Source organism: Aulonocara sp. 'chitande type north' Nkhata Bay, linkage group LG19 (genome assembly GCF_057382095.1).
Source record: "Aulonocara sp. 'chitande type north' Nkhata Bay isolate Kocher_YH1m ecotype deep benthic linkage group LG19, A_spYH_male_GT1.1, whole genome shotgun sequence".
Classification (NCBI taxonomy): domain Eukaryota; kingdom Metazoa; phylum Chordata; class Actinopteri; order Cichliformes; family Cichlidae; genus Aulonocara; species Aulonocara sp. 'chitande type north' Nkhata Bay.
The window spans coordinates 12,991,728-13,011,116 of NC_141362.1; the positions used below are offsets into that span (position 1 = coordinate 12,991,728).

General features: G+C 40.9%; 2 protein-coding genes across 4 annotated transcripts; both read left to right on the top strand.

The window, feature by feature from the left end:
- Nucleotides 1-7: 7 nt before the first annotated feature.
- tdh2 (L-threonine dehydrogenase 2) lies at nucleotides 8-3,487 on the top strand. Of its 2 annotated transcripts, none has more exons than XM_086275464.1 (9): nucleotides 8-270; nucleotides 379-602; nucleotides 1,176-1,218; nucleotides 1,303-1,373; nucleotides 1,461-1,610; nucleotides 1,703-1,875; nucleotides 1,954-2,044; nucleotides 2,127-2,396; nucleotides 2,482-3,487. In XM_086275464.1, the coding sequence occupies exons 2-9, from the start codon at nucleotides 413-415 to the stop codon at nucleotides 2,625-2,627; spliced, it is 1,134 nt and encodes a 377-aa protein (XP_086131590.1). In that variant the 5' UTR covers nucleotides 8-270; nucleotides 379-412; the 3' UTR covers nucleotides 2,628-3,487. The 2 variants fall into 2 exon arrangements, with proteins under 2 accessions (XP_086131590.1, XP_086131589.1); XM_086275463.1 differs by having other exon boundaries at nucleotides 399-602.
- Nucleotides 3,488-4,764: 1,277 nt separating this feature from the next.
- srrm1 (serine/arginine repetitive matrix 1) lies at nucleotides 4,765-17,734 on the top strand. Of its 2 annotated transcripts, XM_086274485.1 has the most exons (17): nucleotides 4,765-4,900; nucleotides 5,811-5,900; nucleotides 9,256-9,378; nucleotides 11,533-11,703; nucleotides 12,053-12,147; nucleotides 12,244-12,492; nucleotides 12,585-12,767; nucleotides 12,863-12,982; nucleotides 13,086-13,294; nucleotides 13,491-13,571; nucleotides 14,090-14,176; nucleotides 14,384-14,519; nucleotides 15,246-15,335; nucleotides 15,531-16,010; nucleotides 16,115-16,295; nucleotides 16,646-16,822; nucleotides 16,907-17,734. In XM_086274485.1, exons 1-17 carry the CDS (start codon nucleotides 4,880-4,882, stop codon nucleotides 17,015-17,017), a joined length of 2,604 nt encoding a protein of 867 aa, XP_086130611.1. In that variant the 5' UTR covers nucleotides 4,765-4,879; the 3' UTR covers nucleotides 17,018-17,734. The 2 variants fall into 2 exon arrangements, with proteins under 2 accessions (XP_086130611.1, XP_086130612.1); XM_086274486.1 differs by lacking the exons at nucleotides 4,765-4,900; nucleotides 5,811-5,900; nucleotides 9,256-9,378 and adding an exon at nucleotides 9,437-9,753.
- Nucleotides 17,735-19,389: the final 1,655 nt, after the last annotated feature.

Genomic DNA, 19,389 nt, shown 5'->3' on the forward strand with positions numbered 1-19,389 from the left:
ACAAGCCCTGGTGATTACACAAAGTGGAGAAGAACCACATAGCCCAGCATGACTTAACGCACCTGCTTATTTATCCAGCTTGACTGGGTGAACTGAAACGGTGACCAATGGGCTGGTAATCTTTTTGATTCTCACCCCTAAATGCTGTCTTATCAGCTCTTATTTTATAGATTAGTTTAGTGGACTAGTTGTGAATTCACTGTTACATCTGCTGCTTGTGGAACAAGAATCATCTGCCTGGGATTCTTTTTCTAAATCATAAGGACACAGGTAATACATTTCCCCCTTTTTTAAAACATTTCGAAACATCTTGTTTGTGTCCAGGTGTCATTCGAGAGATTTTAAAGGGTTTGGTGTAATATATTTGCTCTGCTTAAGTTTGGTGTAACTTTGTCAAGGACTGCTCCTGGACATGAAACCGGGTGTGCGGGTCTGTGTGCCCTCTGCGGCGGTGCTGGGCCTGTTTTGCCGAGGCTGTCTCAGCAGGTCGCGGAGCTGGCCCGGCCGCAGCTTCAGTTCCACCTCCAGGGAGATGAGCAGGTGGAACAGCCAGGACACCAGCCCCCCATCTCCTCAGGAAAACGTGCGCGTGCTCATCACAGGTGATGCAAATTTCCATCCATCATTAACGCACAATAGTTGCTTGTGTGTGACGTCGATGTATTCAGGAAAGGACTTTTCCACAGTTGCCCAAACACTGAGCCTGGGAAGCTGCCATTGTTTTCTACCACTTTCACTGCGCTGCCTGAATTGTTGTGAGAGAGAATGAGTCGGATCGTTTCCAAGCAGAGCCCCAGTTTCAGATCAAATCAAGTGTAGAAATATGATAATGAAGAATTTGTTTTACTGGAGTATCAGTGTGAAATGCTACAAACATGTGCTGCAGGGTTTTTTGAGTTGTGTTCACTTTGCTCCAACAGCGGGAGCCCATTTTGATTCATCACAATAGAGTGTGTACAGACAGTGCTAGTGAAATAAAAGGGCCAATGGGTGACTGTGGGGAGAATAATAGCCTGCTGTCACTTTTTGTCCTAGGATCAACAAACAAAAAGCTTTATTCATCTGAAAGTGAAAACCAACAACATGGATTTGACTTTTATCGATTTACCAGTCTTCCACAAATACAGATTATCTGTGTGCACAGGTAGAAAGCTAACGCCTGCCTTTGTCTGCAGGTGGGCTTGGGCAGTTAGGTGTGGGACTTGCACAGATGCTGAGGTGAGATTGTAGAAATTCCTGAGTTCTTGAAACTTGCTAAAAGGTTTGAAGTTTAAATATCATCATACTTTTGTTAATGTCTAGAAAACAGTATGGAAGGGACAATGTAATCCTGTCAGACATCAAGAAGCCTCCACCTCACGTTTACGCCAATGGTATGTAAAATCTAATTCAAGTATGCATATTACTTTAAAAGTTACCGATTACTTTACTTTTTTTCTGGCATCACTGTTGTTTTTTAGGCCCGTTTGTATACGCTGATGTTTTGGACTACAAACACCTCCGAGAACTTATTGTAAACAATCGCGTCACTTGGCTGGTCCACTACAGCGCTCTGCTTAGTGCTGTGGGTGAGGCTAATGTGGCTTTGGCACGAAAGATCAACATCACAGGTCTGCTTGAACATGCACATCCTTTACACATAACCAGGTTTTAAGGAACAATCAGGGTTGAACTCGTGCTCTCTTCTTTTCTGCCCATCCAGGCCTACATAATGTGCTGGACTTGGCCTTAGAGAACTGTTTGCGCCTCTTTGTCCCCAGCACTATTGGGGCATTTGGTCCCTCTTCTCCACGTGACCCGGCCCCTGACCTCTGTGTTCAAAGACCTCGAACCATCTACGGCGTGTCTAAAGTGCATGGTGAACTGATGGGGGAGGTAAAATGTTTTTTGTACACGTGCTTACAGAGACGCCTGTGACTCCATTTCATTTTCAATCAGCTTCTCTTTCTTTAGTATCTCCATCATAAATACGGCTTGGACTTCCGCTGCCTGCGTTACCCTGGAGTGATATCAGTTAACACACCTCCTGGTGGTGGAACTACAGGTATTACCTGTGTGTGTTGTGCAAATGTACTCCAATCCATTGGATGTCATAGACTAAGTGCTCCGGACCTCTGTCTTCGCAGACTACGCTGTTCAGATCTTCCATGATGCTCTCAGCACAGGTCACCATGAGTGCTACCTGCGACCCGACACCCGTCTTCCCATGATGCATATCTCTGACTGCCACCGTGCCACGGTAGAGTTCATGCAGGCTCCAGAGTGCCAGCTGTCACTGCGCACCTACAACATAGCTGCCATGAGCTTCACCCCTGAAGAGGTGGCCCAAGAAATCCGCAAGCATCTCCCTCACCTCAAGGTCACCTACAATCCTGACACTGTCCGCCAGACCATTGGTATGGTATCTTTTTGTTTTTAAACCACTGGTTGGACTGATAATAAACCAATATAAAACTAAATTGTCCTTGATGGTTTTTGCAGCAGACAGCTGGCCTGTAAGATTTGATGACACCAATGCCAGGAGAGACTGGGGCTGGGCGCCAGCCTTCGGGCTTGAGGAGTTGGTGTCGGACATGCTCCGCTCCATCCGAGACAAGAGGACCAGCGAGGGTTTGCCAGTCAGCTAGCAAAACCTGCTGCACCAAGACTAACCAATGCCCTACCTACCACTGACTTTTCTTCAGTCTACATTTACCAACAGCACACTTTGTTTTACTTCACTTTTACAAATTGTCAACCAGTATCATCTGTTTGTCTGGAGCATTGCTGCACCGTGCCAGGGACTGATTGTAAAATGGAAATTCTCAGTCATAACCTCTTTATATTCAGTGGAAAGTGAGATGTCAAACACGTGCACACACACACACACACATGCACACACACAGACACACACACACTTCAGTCTTTTCAGGGAATCAGATGCTGTCAAACCTTCTCTTCATCTTTGTGGTTTTTATTGTTCTCATGGTATAAGCATCACTTTACACATGGGCATGTTGCCTCAGGTGGAACAGAAACATTTCTTAAGCTTTAAAGAGTTTCAGATGTTGATCACATGCATGAGCACACCAGCGTGTTTCAGCGTCTGTTACAATATCTAACACAATATGGACAAGTTCCACGTGTAGAACAACAAATCTGTTGGACATTTTGAATCCAGGATCATCTGGAATGACTGACTCAGTTGACTTTGGACTGTAATGAAAAATCATGTATCCTGGCTGTTTTGTAAAGCACTCTTTTATAATATAGGCTATCAAACGAAACTCACAGTATATACAACCGCACTACCTTTGCCGTGGCACAGAACAGGAAGCCTTTACTTTTTTGCCAGCGGTGTGATTACAAATATGAATGAGTAACAGTATCAAATGAGGCCGTATTTACTTAGGAAAACAATATATTAAAAATGCTGTGTACTTTGAATCAGACCTTTAATAATAAAAATGTTATTTACCCAAAGAGCATTGAATACCGTACGCTGCCAAAGTTTCTTTTTTCTGTGTCGTTTTTGCATCCAAAACACCCGATCAGCTTAAAAACAAGAACGCTATAAAATGAAAAATGTAACTTCTATTTAAGAAATAGTTAAAGTTGTCTCATATGCTTTCATTCTCTAATTTGTTTGAGTAACATATACAAAATTAAGGTATTCACCAGCCACTTTGTTAGGTACACCTGTTCTAAATATCTAACTAGCCAATCACACCGATTAAGGCATGTAGAAACAGTCCAGATAGTCTGCTGGAGTTCAAACCAAGCATCTGACTGGGGAAGAAACATGATTTAAGACACTTTAAATTGTTATTTTCAGACTGGCTAGATTTTCCAACACAGCCATTTCTAGGATTTACAGAAGTCTAAAAAAGAGAAAATATCAAGAGAGTGGCCGCTCAGGTGAAAATCTAGCGAACAGGAAGGCAACAGTAAATTAAACAAAACAAAACAAAACAAAAGAAGTTATAACCAAGGTCTGCAGACAAGCATCTCTGAATACACAACACATCAACGCTTGTAGCAGATGGGTAACAACAGCAGAAGACTACACTGAGTCCTATTGGGTGAGTTAAAAACAGGAAACTGAGGCTACAAGTCACACAAGCTCAGCAAATTTGGACAAAATAAGACTGGAAAAGCATTGCGTGGTTGACAAGTCTGGGGGATTACTGCATGTAAACACAACTGGTTCTCTTACAGAAAAAGCAATTAGTCTCAGTTTCAGAAATCTAATTTAATGATCGTCATTATGATGCATGCAAATGTTTAGTATTCTGTAGGAAATGGACCACCAGTTGACAAAAGCAAACTAAAAAAATGTTACTGAAGTTGCTTTGAAGGACAAAAAACTGATAAAAATGTTCAATTATTTCCCCAATTACCACAAGAGTGATGATATAAATGACAGATTACCTCTTATTTTTTATTCCAACATAACACTTGTTTTGCTGCACACAGAATTTTCATGGGAAGCTCTTTAATTTTATCATTTTTTGTTTTTCTCATTTGTTTAACTGAGCATTTATTCTTACTGGTGAATGGCGGTTGGTGAGGTTCAGGTTTTGACAAGCCCCTAACTGGACAATGAATAAAAACAAAATACCTTTTTAAATCCACAACATTTGAGCAAACCAGTTTAAACCAAGGTTTGGGTCTTAATAATATCTGTGCAAGCTGTCTCTGCATATTGAGGCACATTCTAGTCTGCCATATTTCGTGCATCAGGTGATGAGCGGAATCTTCTTCCTCCTCCCACTGTAACTGCAGTACCTGTTGCTTCCTGTGGGGGCACTCCATTCATCCGGCTCGTCACCCTGAATTTCACCGGCGGACCAGCACACAGCTTTCTCCACAGCACAAGTTACGATCCATTTCACCTAAAATGGACGCGGGATTCTTCCGCGTAAGTTCTTCAAACTTTTATCTTTGTATTTGGTATATTATTATTTAGCTGCATGTAGATCTATATACGTTTTATGGGATGGATGTTTCCTATGTGTCTTCAGTGAAGAGCCATGCAGCTAGCTAAACAGCGGTCAGGGCTTCGACTATCAACTGGGAGCCAACAGTCTCAGGATTTGCAATTAGTCTGCTTCACTTGGTGTATTCTGGGAGTTGTTGCGTGTTCCCTATATTGATGTTTTCTGTCTTATAATTTATGAAAGTGTGTAACTTCTTACGTTAAAACCCCGTACGTGTTATTTTACAGACAAATTTACAGGAAATAGACGAGTCAAGTTAGCTAGCTAACTAAAGATGGCGCCCGGGCGGTGCATCGCTCCTGTCTCCATGAGCTAGTCACGACTGCTGCTGTGCTGGCCTTAGCAAGCCCTCCGTGTTTGCTGAATAATGACATTAATGTGTCTTTTAATATTCTGTCAATGTCAACTCCGCTGTCAGTCAAAGTAGCCTTCGGGCTGTGCCTATTATTAGCCTGTGCGTTCGCTTTCGAGGATTAAGCAAGTGGTTAGCATGGCTAATGCTAACCGACTGGTGTCAGTGTCGCCTGCGGCTCAGTTAGATGAGCTAAAAAGAACATGAAGTGGCGCTCTAGGGAACACACGTGTCTTAAGTATTTATTTTAAGACACGTTAGCTTGAGCAACGTAATGTTTTTCCATCTTAAACTTTGACTCTCGTTAATGTTATCGGTAAGTAAGACTGCTGTAACTAACATGGGCCCAATAGTGAGGAGGCTGTGCAGCTTGAGACTAAAAACACTGTTCGAGACGGGTTTCTGTTCTTCTCTGATTTGACATCTCCGATGAAAGCTGATCATCACGAATCCGCTGATGTTGGCTGTTATTTCTGCAGGGTACGAGTGCGGAGCAGGACAACCGCTTCAGCAACAAGCAGAAGAAACTGCTGAAGCAGCTGAAATTTGCAGAATGTTTGGACAAAAAGGTAACATTTGTTTTTACATTTTATTTTCTCAAATAATTGTTAAAAAAATCATGTTAAATAGTTATCTACAAACTTGTATCAACATGAGGCAGTTTATGGCAATCTGTGTAGCCTGGACATTCATACACCACAGGTATGAGGGTGTCTGTGAGAGACATTTTAATGGCCACCACCTCACCAGGCCTGTGATTAATGAGCTTAAGTCAGGTTTTTTTTTTTTTTTTTTTTCTTAATCCGGTAGCAAAAAATAAAAGGTAAATGTTCATTTTTCTGTTAAATAGTCATTACTTTAACTTTGGTTTATTTATATATAACCTGTTTATATTTTTAGTCTCCACCCAAATGCCGTTTTTGATCCTTTGCAGGGGACTGCCTGGTCAGTAACAGGTGGGACAACAATTAATATACAGTGGGGCAAAAAAGTATTTAGTCAGCCACCGATTGTGCAAGTTCCCCCACTTAAAATGATGACAGAGGTCAGTAATTTGCACCAGAGGTACACTTCAACTGTGAGAGACAGAATGTGGAAAAAAAAATCCATGAATTCACATGGTAGGATTTGTAAAGAATTTATTCGTAAATCAGGGTGGAAAATAAGTATTTGGTCTCCTCAAACAAGGAAAATCTCTGGCTCTCACAGACCTGTAACGTCTTCTGTAAGAAGCTTTTCTGTCCCCCACTCATTACCTGTATGAATGGCACCTGTTTGAACTCATCATCTGTATAAAAGACACCTGTCCACAGCCTCAAACAGTCAGACTCCAAACTCCGCCATGGCCAAGACCAAAGAGCTTTCGAAGGACACCAGGAAAAGTATTGTAGACCTGCACCAGACTGGGAAGAGTGAATCTACAATAGGCAAGCAGCTTGGTGTGAAAAAATCAACTGTGGGAGCAATCATCAGAAAATGGAAGACATACAAGACCACTGATAATCTCCCTCGATCTGGGGCTCCACGCAAGATCTCATCCCGTGGGGTCAAAATGATCATGAGAACGGTGAGCAAAGATCCCAGAACCACACGGGGGGACCTGGTGAATGACCTGCAGAGAGCTGGGACCAAAGTAACAAAGGTCACCATCAGTAACACACTACAACGGCAGGGAATCAAATCCCGCAGTGCCAGACGTGTTCCGCTGCTGAAGCCAGTGCATGTCCAGGCCCGTCTGAAGTTTGCCAGAGAGCACATGGATGATACAGCAGAGGATTGGGAGAATGTCATGTGGTCAGATGAAACCAAAGTAGAATTTTTTGGTATAAACTCAACTCGTCGTGTTTGGAGGAAGAAGAATACTGAGTTGCATCCCAAGAACACCATACCTACTGTGAAGCATGGGGGTGGAAACATCATGCTATGGGGCTGTTTTTCTGCCAAGGGGACAGGACGACTGATCCGTGTTAAGGACAGGATGAATGGGGCCATGTATCGTGAAATTTTGAGCCAAAACCTCCTTCCATCAGTGAGAACTTTGAAGATGAAACGAGGCTGGGTTTTCCAACATGACAATGATCCAAAACACACCGCCCGGGCAACAAAGGAGTGGCTCCGTAAGAAGCATTTGAAAGTCCTGGAGTGGCCTAGCCAGTCTCCAGACCTCAACCCCATAGAAAATCTGTGGCGGGAGTTGAAAGTCCGTGTTGCTCGGCGACAGCCCCAAAACATCACTGCTCTCGAGAAGATCTGCATGGAGGAATGGGCCAAAATACCAGCTACTGTGTGTGCAAACCTGGTAAAGACCTATAGTAAACGTTTGACCTCTGTTATTGCCAACAAAGGTTATGTTACAAAGTATTGAGTTGTATTTTTGTTATTGACCAAATACTTATTTTCCACCCTGATTTACGAATAAATTCTTTACAAATCCTACCATGTGGATTCATGGATTTTTTTTTTTCACATTCTGTCTCTCACAGTTGAAGTGTACCTCTGGTGCAAATTACTGACCTCTGTCATCATTTTAGGTGGGGGAACTTGCACAATCGGTGGCTGACTAAATACTTTTTTGCCCCACTGTAGTTGAGTAACATTTAAGGAAAGCCACAAAAGTTTTTGATTTAAAGTCCTTCTTTTTTTGTCACTGTAACTTCTTAAAAAGACACAAAGTGACAGTGCGGTTGAGGGTAGGACGCCATCTAGAGCGCACCACATTTGAATAAAAGTGATTATTGCAACACGTTATCACTTATAAGGAAAACTTGACACATGACATTTTAAAAGCAGATCTTAAAAGAGCCAAATGTGTGATCAGTTGCTACATTAACGTTAAGCATTGTTTGTATTTGTCTTCTGTCTGTGTATTTTTATTTGTATATCACATATCAGATTCATGTTACTTGCCCAGTGGCTTCTAAAGAAAATGAGCTTTTTTTTTGATAAATTCTGGCATGTGTAAGTTTTGTATTATTTTGGATTGATGACCACTAAGTTGTTCCATGGTCCACACATGGTTACACATTGGTCTTAACAAGCAAAAGATCCCAGGTTCTTCAACATAACGACTGACCCATGACGTCCATTAATATAAAGCGTCAGAGTCAGATAAAAACAATTTTAAGGTGCGACGAGATAAAAATTAAACTGGATCCCAAAAGGGAACTTTTTTTGTACAACATCTAAAAGTTAAGACAAGTACAACAAACATAAAACCAGACAGCTTTATAGAGTAGAATGATACATTTGGTAAAGTAAATGTAATATGGCAAAACTAATATCTTGCGTTAAATTAAATTAAAAATAAATACAGTAAAATATAGATTTATGCAGAAATATAAAGCCGAGCTTTGTGCTACGTTTTTCCCCCCAAAGCCATCCGTGGTGAGAAAATGTTAAATCTTTTGTTTGACAAAAAAGGTTTTTAAATTTACCTTGTATGATTTTTAAATATGTAAGTCAGATCTTTTAAGGACAGTAAAGCTTTTTTTCTTCTTTATTTAAATCCTTGCCATAGATGAATCACTGTGTTTTGTCTTGTGGGATTTGTGTGTAATCTATTTAGTCGTCAGACAGAGTGAAATGGACAGGTTTTTGTCAGATAACACAATCGCTTTGTGCTCTGATTGCATTTTGTGCCCATTTTGAGCCAGGAAAATCCATGTTACATAATAATATATTTATAACAAGCAAAAAAAATAGTTAAAAACGACTTACTAAATCTGGCTACAAAACAGAATCGCAAATATCAGATGGAATTAAAGCAGCTGTGTATAAAACAGTGTGAGCTGGCAGCGCAGGGTTGAAATAAACCGTTAAGATGAGAGAAGAGACAAAACGTTATGAAAGATATCTTGTATCTGTACAGGTGCATATAAACAGGTGCTGCTGTTTCTCATCACTAATGGTCTGTTTCACGCTCAGGTGGACATGACCAAAGTGAACCTAGAAGTCATCAAACCTTGGATTACGCAGCGAGTCACTGAGATTTTGGGGTTCGAGGATGACGTCGTCATAGAGTTCATATTTAACCAGCTTGAGGAGAAGGTAATGTCTTTAATCGTGTTTATTTTTTGTTCTTTCAGAACTGTCATATATTGAAGGGCATTGCTTAGTACTTAGTCAGTAAGAACGATATAAGCAAATAATTACACGTCCTAGTCAAACTGAGATTGAATGGGAAAAGTAACAGTTGGTGTAAGACTGATTTATAATGACATTACCATGTTTTGCTGTTATGTGACAAAGTGCCTTTATCCAGCAGTCTTCTAATGATGATGTGATTTATGATTTAAAAGGCCTGAACCAATATGGATGTTATACCTTGCATCAGAAGTATAGCACCAACACCTAATTAGCTCTCTCCTGAGCCCAAAGTCACTGAGCCCAACTCTCCCTTCATGATGCAGTGTGTGGTTTGAGGTGAGTTATATGCAGGGATCACCTATATCATGTCAGTGAAAGAAACGCCTAAAAAAAATAAATCAATTAAAAAAAATGCCATAATCATATTCTTTGTAGGTGTTGACAGCCCATCGGTAGACTGCCCAACTCTCTTTAAACGTAACAGGAGGTACAGGCTCAAAACAGGACATAAAAGGGCTGAAACAGCCTGATTTTCTGTACTTTCTACCAATTGGGTTATCACGCAAAACTGAAAAGTATTGTCTCACTGGCCACCTCTGATTGCAAGTTTTTACTGTCTTTTGCACTCTGTTGAGTGTGGTCAGAAGTGTTTTCGCTTTCACTTGTTACCACACAAAACAGTCATGTGAGGGTGTCAAGAACACAAGTGTTATAACGTCACTGCAGCAAGTTGAGAACTTCAACCTCTGGAGGTCAGCATAAACCTCGTAAGAAACAATACTTTTCAACTTGGTTTTAAGTTAGTACAAGTTCACTTATTTTCTACAAAACCCCTCTTAACAGTAAACCTGTAATATTGTAGATCCTATTTTTGTAGACTAAAGTGTACATTCACTCCAGGCTGTTTTATTTTAAGCATTATGTCCAGCTGTTTTCCTTTCCATAAACTCTACTCTGTCCCACTGATAGATCAAAGCATGTAAGATGTCTGGAACTTGGGTAACTTCCATTGCACAGACATACTTTATAAAACAGGAAACATTTCAGATAATTTATACTCTGTATTTGTAATTACCATACTGTCAGTGTACTCGTATATTTTTTGAATGCAAGTTTTGATTTCAGTGCCATTTATCTTCGTTTATGGCTCGTTATTCTAAGAAAATCCAGATGTATGTATTTTCATATTTTATGTCGCCAGCATCACACATGTGTATTATTTTTTACTTATTATTTTATCTTTTACTTGCCAGTGGGTGGGCTGTTTGAGCTAAATTTAAAGGGTACTGTTGCATAATGGAAAACAGTTGATACAGTTAATGAGATTACGCTATCTCACAATCATTCTATCAGTTGTTGAAATAAAACTCAGTTTTTGTGTAACTGTGTACTCATTATTGCTTGTTCGTCTCTTGCAATTTAGATAAATGATATAACATTAAGCTCATGGTGGTTGAGTCTCAAGCAGTAGGGAGGCGGAAGCAAGCCAAGGGAGCTCCGTGCCCACTGATCCCACGGGACTCACTGAAGACACCGGAACTGTACTTGCAGTGTTGGGTTTTAATGCACTCTGTATTGTGGCTGTTTGTTTACCTCCTGAAGTGTAGACGGTGGGGAGACTGGAAAGCAAGGGGTGGGTAGCGGCCAAGGGGATGTATGGTAGTGGGCTAGCACTGAAGAAATCAAATTATACTACAATTTCTTTGTATTATGGGAGGTTTTGTTTTCTTCTTTTTATATTTTGTTATGGTAGATTGTAAATCTAGGGCAGCAGAATTGCATGCTGTGTTTATTTTATTTCTTTAACATCATTAGATGTGTCTCCCCTCAGCTAGCTCACAATCTCAGTTTCCTGAGTTTGTGAGTACAATTTAAATCAGTCTCATTTTTGTAGGTTGAGTCTAATATTGGATCCAGGGATGTTAAATAGCCTAGTCAGTGTCTTACATGTTTTTAAGATGGTTATCTAAATAGTCTGAGGTATAAATTTATAGAGGAGTAGAAGGTAGGGAGCCCCGTTTGTGGGACCCTACCCCCCCCTTGCTGTTTGGTCTTCAAGTATTTCAATGGCTACGTTTTTGTTTTTTCTCTCCTCCCTTCGTGTGTGTGTTGCAGCACCCGGATAGCAAGATGATGCAGATCAACCTGACTGGCTTTCTGAACGGGAAGAACGCCCGGGAGTTTATGAAGGACCTCTGGCCCCTGCTGCTGAGCGCCCAGGAGAACATTGCGGGCATCCCATCAGCTTTTCTGGAACAGAAGAAAGAGGAAATCAAACAGAGACAGGTGAGTTTTTCTAAATGGTGGAAGCGGGGATGGGCAAGATCACGCTGAGCTTGGTGGCTTTCCATTTATCTTTTTTTGAAAGTGTGTCATACAAGACTTTTTTTCTTTTTTTGGGTGGGGGGGTGGCTTTTGTTGTGTTTGCACAGCTGCTCCTCAACAAATTACATGTAGGAGGGGACCTGTAGCACAGACACGGGAATATAATGGTGTAAAATAAGTATTGATAAATTGCAGTAATAAGACCCCTTTTCTGTTAAAAAAAACTCTATAAAATATATCATGTTGCACTCGGTAATTATTTAAAAATAGGAGCAAAATGATTCATCTCTCATTGATCTGTTTCTGGCAGATTGAACAGGAGAAACTTGCTTCTCTGAAGAAGGTGGATGAGGAAAAGAAGGAAAAGGACCTTAGAGAACGGGCTCAGTCAAAGAGCCCCAGGAGGTACGATTATTTTCATTTTGAGACCCATAGATGGAACTACAGCTTGTGAATTCGTTGTAGAACATGCAAACCTCTTGTATTTGCCTCTCTGGCCAGACGGAAAACGAGGTCACCATCGCCGCGAAGGAGGTCGCCATCACCACGGAGGAGGTCACCAGCGAAGCGGGAAAGGAAACGCAGCCCCTCACGCTCACCAAGGCGCAAACAAGCTAGTCCAGTTGGTGGCAGTTCACCCCCTCCGCCCCTGATGCAGCTGTCCACAAAATCTTCAGAGGAGCCAGTAGAACCAGATACTTCAGGAAGAGCTGTGCCAGAGGCAGTCGTCCAAGAAGCTTCTACCACCTGGTTTGTGGAATTCTTGCTTTTATTTGAAGTGGGCATTTAGTTGGACTGGTATTATTTAGAACTTAAGACATTTAAATACTTTTCTTTTGCAGTGAGACAGTTGTGGAAGTAGTGAAAGCCGACTCTGTGAATGAAGTCAAAGAACAGTCGCCAGAGAAAACCCTTAAGAAAGAAGAGAGACCGAGGTCACGAGAAAGGGAGAAGGACACGAGGAGGGAAAGACACCATCGCTCACGCTCTCATTCTCGTTCTCGCAGACGCCGCTCGCGCTCTAGGTGATTTGACGTGTGGCTTTAACTTAAACTTTCATTATGAAAAATCAAAGTCTGTAAAGGAGTTTTCTATATTTGCTGATTCTCTACCCAATCAGATCGTACTCCCCTCGCAGAAGACAAAGTCCCAGAAGGAGAATGTCTCCTCGTCGTAGGAGCCCTCCTAGACGTGCGCCAGCTAGCTCCAGGCACAGACCCAGGCGTTCCCCCGTCCGCAGGTCGGCATATTTATTTATTTTTTTGTATTGGCATGGATTTAATATTTTACTTCATGTTGTCTGTGGTATACAGACGCCTTTAAGCCTTTTTTTTGTCCTACAGGAGGCGCTCCCGCTCTGCTTCATCCTCTGGTAGCAGCTCATCAGGCTCTCGCTCGCCTAAAAAAGCAGTGAAAAGAATATCTACCACACCACCCCGAAAACAGGTCCATCATCCTGATACTTCCATTAGTCCCACAGGCAAGAACAGACGATCACCGTCTCCACGAGCTAGAAGGGGCCGGGGCTCTCCTTCCCCACCCAGATCATCAGGTGTGCTTCAGTTCCTCCTTTGTACATTATATTAAAATATTTTTACCTATGAAAACATTTGAAGACTTTATGCTTCTTCTGCACAACCAATGTTGGATTCCAATGTTAAACTTAATGAGTATCTCTAAGCTCGTTGCTGTTATTTTAATAAATCTGTGACAAGTGCATATAATTTTTGCTGTGCATTGTTTTTCAGGGTTTAAGAGAAAACAAGGAGGAAGGGCTGATTCTCCCCCTGACAACGTCAAGCCCAGACCATCTGAAGGCTCCGACTCGGGTAAGTGTAAAACGTGTTAAAGAACCATGCTGCCTTTCACCTCACGGATCTCGAAATATGGTGACTGTTTAACACTTTAACTCATCACTTTGCGCCCTGTGCAGTTACTGTGGCTTTCAGCAGGATGTACATGTTCACTTGTCATGCTTGTGCACCGTATTGTGTACTTGGAGAGCTTAGTTGTAATTATTCTCATTGAGAAATTTAATTTACCAACACATAGTTGGGTACTTGTGTGAAATTCTCAGCATTCCAGAGCCTCAGCCTTTGGCTTGCTCCCACACTGAGAAGGCTGAGTCTGTGTAACCTGAAGGATCTCTTTACAGGGTGAAGCTGAGCCACCAGAACTGTTAAGAAACTGTGTGCTAATGCAAGGGGAAACTATAAATGTTGTAACATGATGACAGACCAAGCATCACAGCTATAAGTCTGTCTTCTGTAATACTTGTAGCATTTCCTTGGCAGTCTGTTTCCGGCTTTGCTAACACTGATGGGACACTCAATGCTCTGCATTTCAGAGGAGGATAAAAATGAGAAAGGGGCAACAGCAGATTCGGTGCAACAGCGACGTCAGTATCGCAGGCAGAACCGACAATCGTCTTCAGGTTAAAAGCGTTTTTATCCCCGTTCTTTCTTTTCCCATACCCCCGCCCCTCTCTCTTTAACGAGTCTGTCCATGTCATCTTGCACTCATCGTCTCATGGACTTTTGAAGCTGTGTCCTAACCCCAACCTTGGTGTTTTTTCCCTGACCGCATACTGCCAAGGCTTCGCTGAAGCAGCTCTTGATGTCATTTGTTTGTGTGGTTTCAGAAACTGGGTCTTCATCCTCAGAAGATGAGGCGCCCAAGAGGGCAACAGGAGGGTCAGGTGCCAGAAATGGTGAGGTCAGGAGGAGGCGCAGTCGTACACAGTCTCCTCGAAGGCGACACAGGGATCCCTCCCCGAGGTCAGATAACACAGTATTTACACATTATCTGACTTTTATTATCTCACTTTAACCTCGAAGTCTTAATAGTTTGTGCTCTGCTTATATTGTTTGTATGTATTAATTTTATTCCTCTGCGCCGACAGAGGCCTACTCAGGGCCAGACAGTGTTACGTTAAGTACAGTGTATCACTATCCGCCCACTTTCATCCATAATGTGGCACAAATGGAGCTGCGTGGGTGCTGCTCTTCCTAAAAGTGGATGTTTATTTTCCACATAACATAGTAACGTAGGCTGTACTAGCTGGAGAGCACTGGATCACAGTCTGTGTTGTTCATAGAACAGCTAATATCTTTTTTTTTTTCTCTTTTTTTTTAAGTCTTGCTCATTGTGCTCGTGCCTGGCAGTGGGCCAGTCTCGACCCTGGGCTTTGCAGTACTGTGGCTGAAGCTGACTTGCAGTCAAATCTAAGTTAAAGATTGTGACGCAATTTTTACATTAAGAATTTGTAGCTTTTTTGTCACTGGCAGTTATTTACTGTTGTGTGTGTGTGTGTGTGTGTATATATATTTTAATCCAGTGATTGCTTTAGTTTGGCCAGTGAATCCTTTATTACCAAATTCCTTCAAGGTCTGTATAACAAATGTGTTGACTCTTTACAGACCTTGAATAAAGCTGCAGCTTGTCTAGTTATGGGAGGCGGGCGGCCACAAGTTGGTGACTCTGATTTTGTTTTTTCCTTGCAGGAAAAGACGCTCTCCATCTCCAGTACGCAGACGTCGCACCCCTACTCCTCCTCGGCGTCGCAGATCTCCCTCTCCTCCTCAAAGACGCAGGTATAAGAATGTTTCCTTTTAAATTTAGACAAATGATGCCCAGGAGTCTGTTGCAAACAGACTCCTGGGCAATAGCATGTGTTTCATACAGGAGTCATTGTTCCTGTCTTGTGGTTTTTATGAAATACTTAAAATTTTATGAATTACTTACCAATTTTAAAGTATTTCCTAAAGGTTGTATTTCCTGCTTCACAGGTCTCCTTCCCCACCACCCCGTCGTAGATCTCCATCCCCCAGACGATATTCTCCCCCTATCCAACGTCGCTACAGTCCTTCACCTTTGCCCTCTCAGAAAAGGAAACTGTCTAACTCGCCAATGAAACGCTCTTCACCGGCTACCAAGCGACGTCCCTCCAGATCCCCCAGACATAGAAGCTCTCCTCCTCCAAGAAGACGATCCCCTCCCTCCTCGACATCTCCACCCAGACACAGGAGGAGCCCCATGCTGCCACCTGGGCGGCGAAGTAGAGATGCTCGATCCCCTGTTGCGGCATCCAGACGCCTCTCCCCATCCCCTGCAAACCGCAGTCACGCTGTTAGAGGATCCACAACCCCCCCACGGCGCTATGAAACCTTGAGCACATCTCCGTCTAACCAGCGCAGACAGCAGTCACCTCCACACAATAAAGTCATCCGCAGAGTTTCACGCACCCCAGAACGCCGTGACAACCAGAGGTAGGGATCACTTATGTATCAGACAGAACAGCGTTTCAATTTCTGTTTACCTGTGACATTTTTGTGTGCCAATTATCTGATGTCACCTGTGTCATCTCTCTCAGACCATCTCCAAGCCCTCAGCCTATAAGAAGAGCGTCCTCCAGATCTGTTTCCCCTGAACCAGCAGCTCAGAAACGTCCGACTCAAGCATCCGCCTCCCCCTCCCCGTCTCGCTCTGCCAGTGCGTCTCCACCACCAGCCAAGAAAGCCAGCAGCGGTTCTGGAAGTCGATCTCCAAGCAAGGTTTGAGCTTATTCGCAGATATAAAAAAAAAAAAAAATTTGAATTTTTTTTTTTTTTTTAAATGAAGGATGGTGGGGGTTAATGGTCTAACTGTTAAAATCTGTGCACGCCAATCATGGCAAGTTATAGCCTCAGGAAGTTGAACTTTTGCAGCATTGTTAAAAGGAAATGTCATCATATATGTTCAGTGTTTTTAAAACTTGAAACTGTAAATTCTAAATTCCTCCAACAGAAACACATTAACTGTAAGCTGAGCTGCAGCACCGTTGCCATAATCCTTCTCTTAACTTTGTGTTGATATAAACATGCTTTCATGCCTGTGTCGTCAAGTTCTGATGTTTCTCTTTCAGACTTCGGATGTTGACGGCGGTGCAAAGAAAAAGAAGAAGAAGAAGGAAAAGAAACACAAGAAGGAGAAGAAGCATAAAAAGCACAAGAAGCATAAGAAGGAGAAGAGCAGTAGTGCTGCTGTGACTGGAGACACACAGGAGAACCAGGCTGCAGAGGAGGACAGAGATTCCAGAAAGGTAACATCAGTTTCCCCTCTGATTTCTGTTCGGTACAACAGCGGATATAGGTCGTTGAGTAAATGATGCGTTGTTGTTGTTTAGGAATCGGACAGTGACGTGGAAAACACCTTGGATGATCTGGAAAAGCACCTCAGAGAGAAAGCGCTGCGCTCCATGAGGAAGGCCCAGATGTCTCCATCACAGATGTCCTGAAAGCAAGCGGCTCTCACTCGTGAATTTTCCAATCACTCTTGATGTTTGTCATCAACCTGGTTCAGCTTTAGAATGTACAAATTGTTAAACCTTGACTTTTGTGTTTCTTTTTACTGGTTTGGTACATTCTGAAGGGTTTGATTTGTTGGTTAGTGTATTATCTGAACTGTAAAGAAGCTTGTGATGTTCATAATTTTAATTTGTCAGCAGGGAAACAAGTTAGGCTCAGAGGTTTTGATTTGGGCAGGTTAAATATTATTTCCACAGCCTACAGTAGATTCTGTTGAGAAATGATTGCATGTGCAGTGATTGTCTCTGATGTGCATGAACCACTGACCTTATGAAGTATAGGTAACTATACAGTAACATACAGTTACTTTTGCCTTTTAGTTGTGAGAGACGGCTGTGTCCACTATTAAAGAGGCTGTAACGGAACCTTTTGTCCCATATTGTAACTTAATAGAGGTTTCGGCATCATTTAACCTGCTTATTTTTGAGTTTTAAATTCTTGTTTGAAGACTATGTGATACCTGCTTTGTTTTTTTTTTTTTTGTTTGTTTTTGTTTTTTTTCTTTTCCCAAACCGATAGATGATGCAGTTTGTGTTGACACTCTTGTACCAAGCTAATCTCTGTGGGACTGCTAATAGTATCTTTGTATTTAGTAATTTTGCCTCTTGTCATCTTGTCCTTTCAGAATTAAAACCTTTTTTATAGGATTAATGGTTTTGGAACATTTTGTCATTCTTTTTGGTTGTAATAAAATGTTGTAGAAAAGAATCTAAAAAGGGATTATTATTATTCTCCTCATTATTATTATTATTATTATTATTATTATTATTATTATTATTATTATTATTATTATTATTGTTGTTGTTATTTGTTTTATTTGTTTGGAAACATAGGCTGCTGTCAGGACAAGCAGCAAAAATGCTAGTTTCTATTTTCTGTACGTAATCAAAAGTGCAATTGCCAAACATTTTTGTGTCAAATCAGTAAAATTCTGTTAAATCCATCTTAAAGGACAAACATTTTTGGAATAAGGTTCTGTATAAGGCCTGAGTTCGTTTAGCTTAGATTTAATTTGAAAACAGTTCTATATTATGTAATGTATGAGATCAAATTTAAGAAGCCGTGAGCTTAACAAACATACAGCACTGAACTCATTTAGACAGCTAAGTAACTTCTGACATTTGAATATTCTTCAGGAATTGTTCTCTGGGCTTTTGAGGGACATGCAAAGCTCTTGTTTGGATGTTGTCTTCCTTAAGATGAGCCCACACTGCTTCAGTAATGTTGAGGTCTGGGCTCTGGAGACCAATCCATGACCGGTCGTGTTACATCGTGTGATATATATCTATATAGATATAGATAGATATATAGATTTAAAAAAAAGAAAACTGATATATATATATATATAGATATAGATATATAGAGATATAGATATAGATATATAGATATAGATATATATATAGATATATAGATATATATAGATATAGATATATATAGATAGATATAGATATATAGATATATATAGATATATAGATATAGATATATATAGAGATATAGATATATATAGAGATATATCTAGATATATATAGATATATATATCTAGATATATATAGATATATATATATCTAGATATATCTAGATATATATAGATATATATATATCTAGATATATCTAGATATATATATATATATATATATCTAGATATATCTAGATATATATATATTTTTTTTTTTCTTTTTTTTTATTAAATCCAGATATGATCTTAGTGCGCTGTCAGTGTGTTTGGGATCATTGTGACTTTGAAATGAAGCTGTAAACAGACTTGTTCCAGTATTTTATGCTGGATCAAAATTGGAAGACGTTTAGATCTTCTATCAATTTTGACATGATCCCCAAACTATGAGGCGTTGCACCATGTTTTACAGATGGCTGCAGACTCACTGTTGTACCTGTATCGTCCACTTTCATAACACACACACCATGCTGTTTTATGAACTTAATGGTTTTCAGATAATAGCTGTTTAGGAATCACTGTCAGTAAATTGTGCTATCTTTTGTCATTTTTCATTGATTGTATTAAAGAAGTGTTTATTTTTTTAATGCAAAGTTCCTAAAGATCCAATTTAAAATGGGTTCTTTGTTAAGTTGTCTGTGAAATGTGGACACAACACTGGTTCATCCCTTGAGTTAGCCTTTTTTATACTCGAACAATTCATAAGATCTAACAAACAAAAGGATTGGACTGAAAATGAGTCAAAAAACAGCCAAAGAAAAGCTTTGAAAGATCAAAGCTGAACACCACTTTAAAAAAAAAATTACAAGTCTGGCTCTTTGGAAGCTAAATTTAAGGAAGTTTGGGGTG